The following is a 7,400-nucleotide window of genomic DNA, read 5'->3' on the forward strand; positions in this document are numbered from 1 at the left end:
CGTCCTGCTGGAATGTTAACAAATCCTCCTGTAGAACTGATTAGTGGTTGCCACTCATTCGAATTTAAGAAAAGAAACGCTAATGTTTATGATGATTTCTGTTTATTAGTATTTCGACCCCCCCTAGAAAAATATAATGGCTACGTCCATGTTTCCACCTAATCTTCTCATTATTTGTACTACAAGATGATCCATTGCAATATTTTTTGTGCAAACACTAGCCTGAAAACTATAATCTCAATGCAGGCATGTTTAATTCTGTAATTGTTTCTGCAACTTTGAAACGCGATTATTCGGAAACCTCTGGACAAAAAGCAACAAAGTAGGATACCACTGAAAAGAGAATTAAACGTCCTTTAAAACGATGTGCCACTTGACTACTATTCCCATTTAAGATTGTAAGGGTGACATCTACCCCTCATAGGGGGTTAAAAGAAAAAGGCTAAAAATATTAATTTAAAGTGTCCCCCTTACAAATAAAATTGACGTGTCTTTCCGGCTTTTCATATTTTTAACTGCAAGAAAGATAGTAAGGGTGGGAAGTTTTATAATTGACACACTGTATAGATGTTCTTAAGGTAGTAGAATTATAGAATTAAACAAATATAAATATGAATCTATCCATCAATACCGAAATCATCACAGCTCCAATCATACCTCTCCATGACACATTGTTATTGTATTTTTTGTTTATTATTTAGACAGAAATTTTTTCAGTCTGTTAATAATAAATAATAAATAACGCTTTATTGTACAAAAAGCCAAAATAGCTTCATCGACAAAGAATTTAAAAAACAAACAAAAGCACAAAAAATATACAAATAATAAAAGATCTAACCAAGCATCATTCAAAAAAAAATGACGTCATTAAAATTACCAATAGAATATACATGGACATTGCAGAACACAAAAGAAGCGTATCAATAAAATTTTATAATTGGAAAATATAATGTATATAATTTAGGTCAGTTCACGTCAGTTTGGTATCTAGCATAATGATACGTCCCAGATGCTGGACCTTCTCTGAGAAAGGAATTTGTTTACCTCAGAACCTGAGAGTTCTTCCAAAGTTGTTCGCTTGATGAAAAGGATAATTACAGTCTTTGTAGGGCTAATATTTAGTTCCTAGCATGTCACCTCCGTTTCCACAGTCTTCAGGGCCCTCTACATTAGCTCCAGTACTGTTGAACTTGCCTCTGACTATCATGACCAAATCATCTGAATATTCTTTTTTAATCGGAGGCTCCTTGTAAATTCTGTCAGTAACTGAAAGCAGGTGTAAACGCTTCTTCAACGTCTACGAATTTTAAGCACTTTTCCTGTTTCGAACGTCGACTCTTCACTAATACTCGCTGGTGAAGAGCTAATCCTGTTGATCGAACGATCAACAGAATTGGCTATACCATTGCCATTAGATACATTATATATTTATATATAATAATATATACCTACAGAGTAGAATTACTAACTGTGTAGGTGTGGTGGTGATGGTGAATTGGTATTATTCCCATAACGTCATCCCTAGTATACCTGTCTATTATTTGTTGTTATCGTTCCATTACTGGAACAAATATTTGTAACACATTTGTAAAGCTGGTGTATCTGTATGTTTAGTGATGTCTAAGTGCCGGTTTTGGTCCAAGAAATGAACATATTTAGGCAAGTGAGATGGAACATTAGTTTGTCTCTAGATCTGCATGTCTCAGTATACATATTACACGACATCTTGTTTATATTTACATGTAAAATGAGCAATAGTAAATTGTTAGAATCGTAATAGACATAAAATGATTCAAGTTCTTTAAGAGTGACTTTATTGACCAATTGTTTTGCTGTTATTATTTGAGGAGTAATAAATGTTATATTTTAGGGAGTATTTGGGAAATCAAAGAATAGGTAATGTCTTCATTCCTGGCACACACAACTCCGGTTCATATAAAGGAATCATAGCAGTATTTGAAGGTTACGTTCTGAACCAAGACAGAAATATATGGACTCAGTTGGTGTTTGGTATCAGATACTTGGATCTAAGGATAGGCTATACACCTGAAGAAGAGTAAGATAAATTGATACAATCAAATATCTAGTTTAATTCGAGTTATAATTACGTCCATCGCTCTCTATATTTAAGTTCTTTTTAATAATTTTTATTAATTATTATTTATTTTAAGCAGTTTCCTCTCAACTGTATTGTCGTGATCGCTTTTTGTTATCAACTTCATGATTTTCTGACTATAATTTAAAACTCTTAAAGCTTTTTCGTTCGATATCACATTCATTCGATCACTGAGTAGAACGACAAAATAAATAAATGTTTTTATACAGGGTGGTCCGAATTGTGCTGCATATTCTAAAGATAAAAATAAGTAAAACAGTTCGTTAAGCTTTAAAATGCTCAGCCACCTCTATGTGGTTTAACTCATCTAACGTCTAAACTTTATGATTTCAGTCTAATAACTATTAATTTAGTCAACATATTTAATTTATGTCAATGATGACAGGTATTGATAATTTCGATTCGAAATATCTCGAGAAATATTACTCGTAGCGATTTTTACCAAGAGACCTCTTTTACGTAAAAACCGTTGTGAATGTATATTTTTTACACAGTAGTTTTATACAGGTACGGACGAAAAGTTATTACTCTTCAAACAAGTTAAAAAATATGTAAGTGGCGCCCTCTACTTAGTCATATTGACATCAAAATAAAATTTCTTATGTCAAAAAACTCTGAAACCAATTTTCATCCAAATATTGACGTTACTTCATAAATTATTTGGAAAAAATCGAAATAAAAATGAAAATTCTCCACCCCGTATCTCCGAAACGCATTTTATGAAGCACGTTCATTTATACGAACTTTTTTACTTATCTGCAGAATATGTTGCCGAAGTTTCCGGAATACAGTTCGGACCACCCTGTATATTAACACAGATATATTTTTAGATTGTACATTTATCATGATCACGTTAGAGTTGCCAAAGTGGAACCGATTTTGAGACAAATAAAGAAATTTGCTGAACTTGCTCCACGGGAAGTTATTATTGTGGATATTCACAGATTTCCGTTTCCACGAAACTTTACCAGACAAATGCATCAAAAGTTCACAAGAATGCTTGATGATATCTTGGGAGTACATGTCCTGTCGCCCCATGGCTACCAAAGGGAGGGTGGACCAAGCTTCAACGAAATATGGGCACAGAATAAAAGTATTATTATATCTTATGCTGATTCTTTGGTGTCTAATAGTAAGTAATTCACTATCATCTTACGTTTAATAAGAAATGGGTAAGAAATGTTAAATTTTAATGCTTAGGAGAACTTTAATAGGATGTAATTTGGTTTACTATCTTTTTGCAAAATTGGTTTTATTATTTAAACGTTGAGACCTCTTATATAGAGATACAATATTAAGATTAATAAAGTTTGTATCGAGACAATGTTACGATAAGGTGAATGATAGTGAAAAGGTTCTTCTAAAGGCTTTTAACGACTTGAGACGGAATGTAGAATGTAGAATGAGAAAGAAGTGGTGGAAGTTAATCACCGAGAGCTTATAAAGAACTATAGTGTCCTCCTTTCTTGAGTTATAACTCATCATACAGTCTATAACTCATCTTACATAGGGATCTTCCTGTTTTAGGGGGGACGGGGTATTTTCCATTCTCCTCTGATTACAGATGTTAATCCTCCGAGGACTGGTCATCTATCTCCTACGAGGGTATACACCCTTCCAAGATTGGGGCTTAGCCCCCCGTGCCCTTCACAGTCGAGGAGCTTGTCTCCGGCTGAGATACCCGTGAGAGAGAGGCTGGAGGATCTCTCTCCATTTTCTCCACCTCTTTAACTTGGTCTCTCCTTAGACCTGATAACAGTGTTGTCTCGAATCTATAATAGAGGATATATCCCTCTTTCTGTATTGCCTCCTTGAATTTGAGCTCAATTTACTGCAAGGGTCCAGTTCTCCAGAGCTCCGCATGTAGAAGTAAGGGAGGCGAGGTTTATTAATTTGAATTATAAGGTTTATTAATAAAAAATAGCTTTGTCAAAACTCATGTTTTTTTTAGGTAATCCATGGCTTTGGCAACCCATTAAACAATTCTGGGGTAACACGAACAAAGTCTCAGAACTGAAAGACTATCTCTGGAGATCCATTTCGGAATACAAAGGCTTCAGAAATCCGCTTTGGGCATTAATGGCCGAACTGACACCTGGAACATGGGATGTGATACTCAGGAAGAACAATCTTAGGGTTCTAGCTCAGAATGTCAATAAAGAAGTGACGAAATGGTTCAGAGATGAGTGGTTTAATGAAGCGAATATCGTTACCAGCGATTACTTTCTGGGAAATGATTTGATACGTGTAGCTATCGAAGGAAATAAAGCTAAGAATGTTAATTACTATTAACCACTGTTTTAATCAGCCTTTAGTAATCCAAGTTATACTGTATGATCGAAAAAAACGGCGACAAAGACGGCTGTCATTTGCTAAAAATTGACATAAAACTTATCATACAAATCGATTTCCAAAAAATTATTTTGTCTAGAATTTTAAACTACACCATTTAAAGGTCATTTTTACTCAATAAAAAGAAATTACGACCTTCTTAACCCATTTTCGGCCATTGTTGCATAAACGCAACAGTCACTTTGGCTGCGTTTAAAAAAAACTTATGATATTATATAATTTTATTATATTTTGTAGGGATAAACACATATACAATAATGACTACTGACATATTTTAGTTTGGTTTAAGTTAGATTTGTTACCTAGATAATTTTAGAAAAACCGGAAATTTTTTTAATGGACAAGTCTTATTTTCCAAATACATTTTTTACCCTGTATTATACTAAATTTATATGTTTTGATATATACATATTGGGGCCAATACTTCATATGTTAATATAAATTTGAGGAAATAAATCTATGTCGTACTGTTTTTTTAAGAACCACTCCAAATTTTAGTGTTGCGTTTACGCAACAACGGCCGAATACATAAAGTCTCGATTTAATTTTCCTCTACACACTTGTCAAACGGTAATCGTTACTCTTATCTGTTACGACGTGCAGTGTTTACTCTGCGTTAACCACGAGCGTACGTGAACTATTATTGTGCGTAAAGCAACATTTTCAAGTGCCAAAATGCCAAAGTTTCTCACACAGAAAAAATTAGAGCTAGCTTTAGAAGAAATAGTACAAGATTTGGACTGTGACAATCGTAAGTAGAATATTACTTTTATATGCAAGACATTTTTAGATCATATGCTTTTGTTTTTTAGAAATAGATGCTGTGTATATTCCGCCAAATGTAGACGAACTTACAGACGAAGAGAATTTTTCTGAGGATGTCGAAAGACGAGAACAAAATGAAAATGCCGATATCGCGGGAACTTTTGCAATTCATACCAATGAAAATGATTTGTATGATGATTCTGATGAAGAACCCTTGGCTGTTAAAAGGCAGAGGATTTAGAGCAAAACTAAACCAATTTGAATCCCGTCTGGCAGTCTGGAAATTTTTTGCATCAAAATGTTCCGAAATCAAAGGAAGAAGATATGACCGAAGCTCTAAGAAATCAGTTAGAGTGTTTATCGCCGTTACAAATATTTTTTAAATTTTTTAACGATGCAGTTTTGGACTTGATAACACAATTTTCCGAAAAATATGCCAAAAAAGCTAGAACTGGAGTTGCAAGGCCGCTTGAAGTGGAACCCCCTATCGAAGTTAGACAAAATCAGGAAACTGGTATGGGCCATATAATTATCAAAACTCAAACAAGGAGAAGATGCTGGGTATGCCATAGCCAAACTATATACACGTGTCGATGTTGCAACGTTTTCTTACATACTACTTGTTTTGCTGCATATCATTAGGACTTCATGTTTTTTCGGCCACCATTTTTTATTATAGCTCTGTATTTTTGTGTTTTTCTATTACAATATATGTAGTTATTAACCATTTTTACGTAATATATTTTTGATTTTTTCAATAATTTTGCTCTATTTCAATGACCGGCCGAAAATGGGTTAAAGCCAATTGGCAGTAAGCACCAAGTAAAGTAAAGCACGGTCAAAGTAAATGACGTCTTGGGCTTGACCTCGCCAAAATTATCATGGATTGGCATTTTCCAGCCGACTTTGACGCATTTTTTTGATTGTATGGTACAGAAATTAACTTTTTTATATAGAATGCATTTTTCTCAAAATGTTAATAATAAAATAGTTCTTTTCTCTTCTAAAGACGATCCATATAACTTGTTGTTTCGCACTCTGATTGGTACAATTCTGTATATACGTATACTCTGTTATTAAAAAAACTCTGATAGTCAATTAAAAGTGGCTAAAATATTATCAGAATATTTATAATAATAATAATAGCTCCCGTATATAGCGTTTAATGCCTTGGGAGTAGCAAGGTACAGCTTGCCATGCTAGAGCCGTTCGGTATACAAGGAAGGTAATGTGGCTAGCACTACGCTTCAACCGTCTATTATTACCTCAGGATTGTGAATCCCAAGTACTCATTTAAGGCTGAGTCGACCTAGGTACCCAAACTATTTTTATTTTAATAAAAAATAGTCGGCTGATGAAATGCCAGGTGTAGGATTCGAACCCACTACCTTGAGATTCAATTTCAATTTCAAAGCATTTATTGAGAATGTCTCCTTAAATACAATAAAAAAGTGCTATATACAATATATACAATAAATAAAATAACATGATAAGATGGTATGTTGTTCTTCTGTTGAAGCCACTCAACCACCTAAGCGAACCCTGTGAACAGGGAGCAGGTGTTTACCCTAGGTAGCTCTTTTATTGACCGGGCGAGGACTTTGAGACCTTGAGATTGGTAGACGAGAGCCTGTACCTTTACGCCATCGGGCACCCTAGCAGAATATTTAATTTTTTATATATTTTTTGGAAATTCTGTAGCGTCTGGCGAAATAATTTACCCATTGAAATTTCTAAACAAGTGTTATTTTTCAAGATTTTAAATAACTTTATGCAATAAAAGATAAAAGTTTTAGAATTGGGCTAGGGTTTACAATATACTGGGTGGCAAATAAATCTGTAGAATAGTGAAAAAATCACCCGGATAGAGGAAGGACAAACGTGATAAGCAAAATGATAAGGCAGGAAAATTGTAGTAGATCTACTAACAAAGAGTTGCAAGCTCAATAGGCATTTAAATGATACGGAACTGACAGACGAAGTCATATGAAAACAAATATGCTGTTCTTTTAATCTTAAGCCATTGCCAAAGGGCTATATAGAAGATGTCCAGGTTATTAGATGTTCGGAAAATATAAATCTGGAGAATGTATAACTTCTTCTTCTCCTTCTTCTTATCACGCCCTCTCCTGCCGAAAGTTGGCGATCCAAATGGCAATTGTGGCTC

General features: G+C 34.2%; 1 protein-coding gene across 1 annotated transcript in view; it reads left to right on the forward strand.

The window, feature by feature from the left end:
• LOC115876150 overlaps window positions 1–4,408 on the forward strand; it is an 11,513-nt gene extending 7,105 nt beyond the window's left edge. The window contains exons 2-4 of the mRNA XM_030891834.1: window positions 1,871–2,056; window positions 2,947–3,248; window positions 4,068–4,408. Coding sequence (XP_030747694.1) covers window positions 1,871–2,056; window positions 2,947–3,248; window positions 4,068–4,408 — 829 coding nt within the window. The remainder of the gene's footprint in view (window positions 1–1,870; window positions 2,057–2,946; window positions 3,249–4,067) is intronic.
• Window positions 4,409–7,400: the final 2,992 nt, after the last annotated feature.

The sequence above is a fragment of the Sitophilus oryzae genome, unplaced genomic scaffold, assembly GCF_002938485.1.
Source record: "Sitophilus oryzae breed Bouriz unplaced genomic scaffold, Soryzae_2.0 scaffold_1414_pilon_pilon, whole genome shotgun sequence".
Lineage (NCBI taxonomy): Eukaryota > Metazoa > Arthropoda > Insecta > Coleoptera > Curculionidae > Sitophilus > Sitophilus oryzae.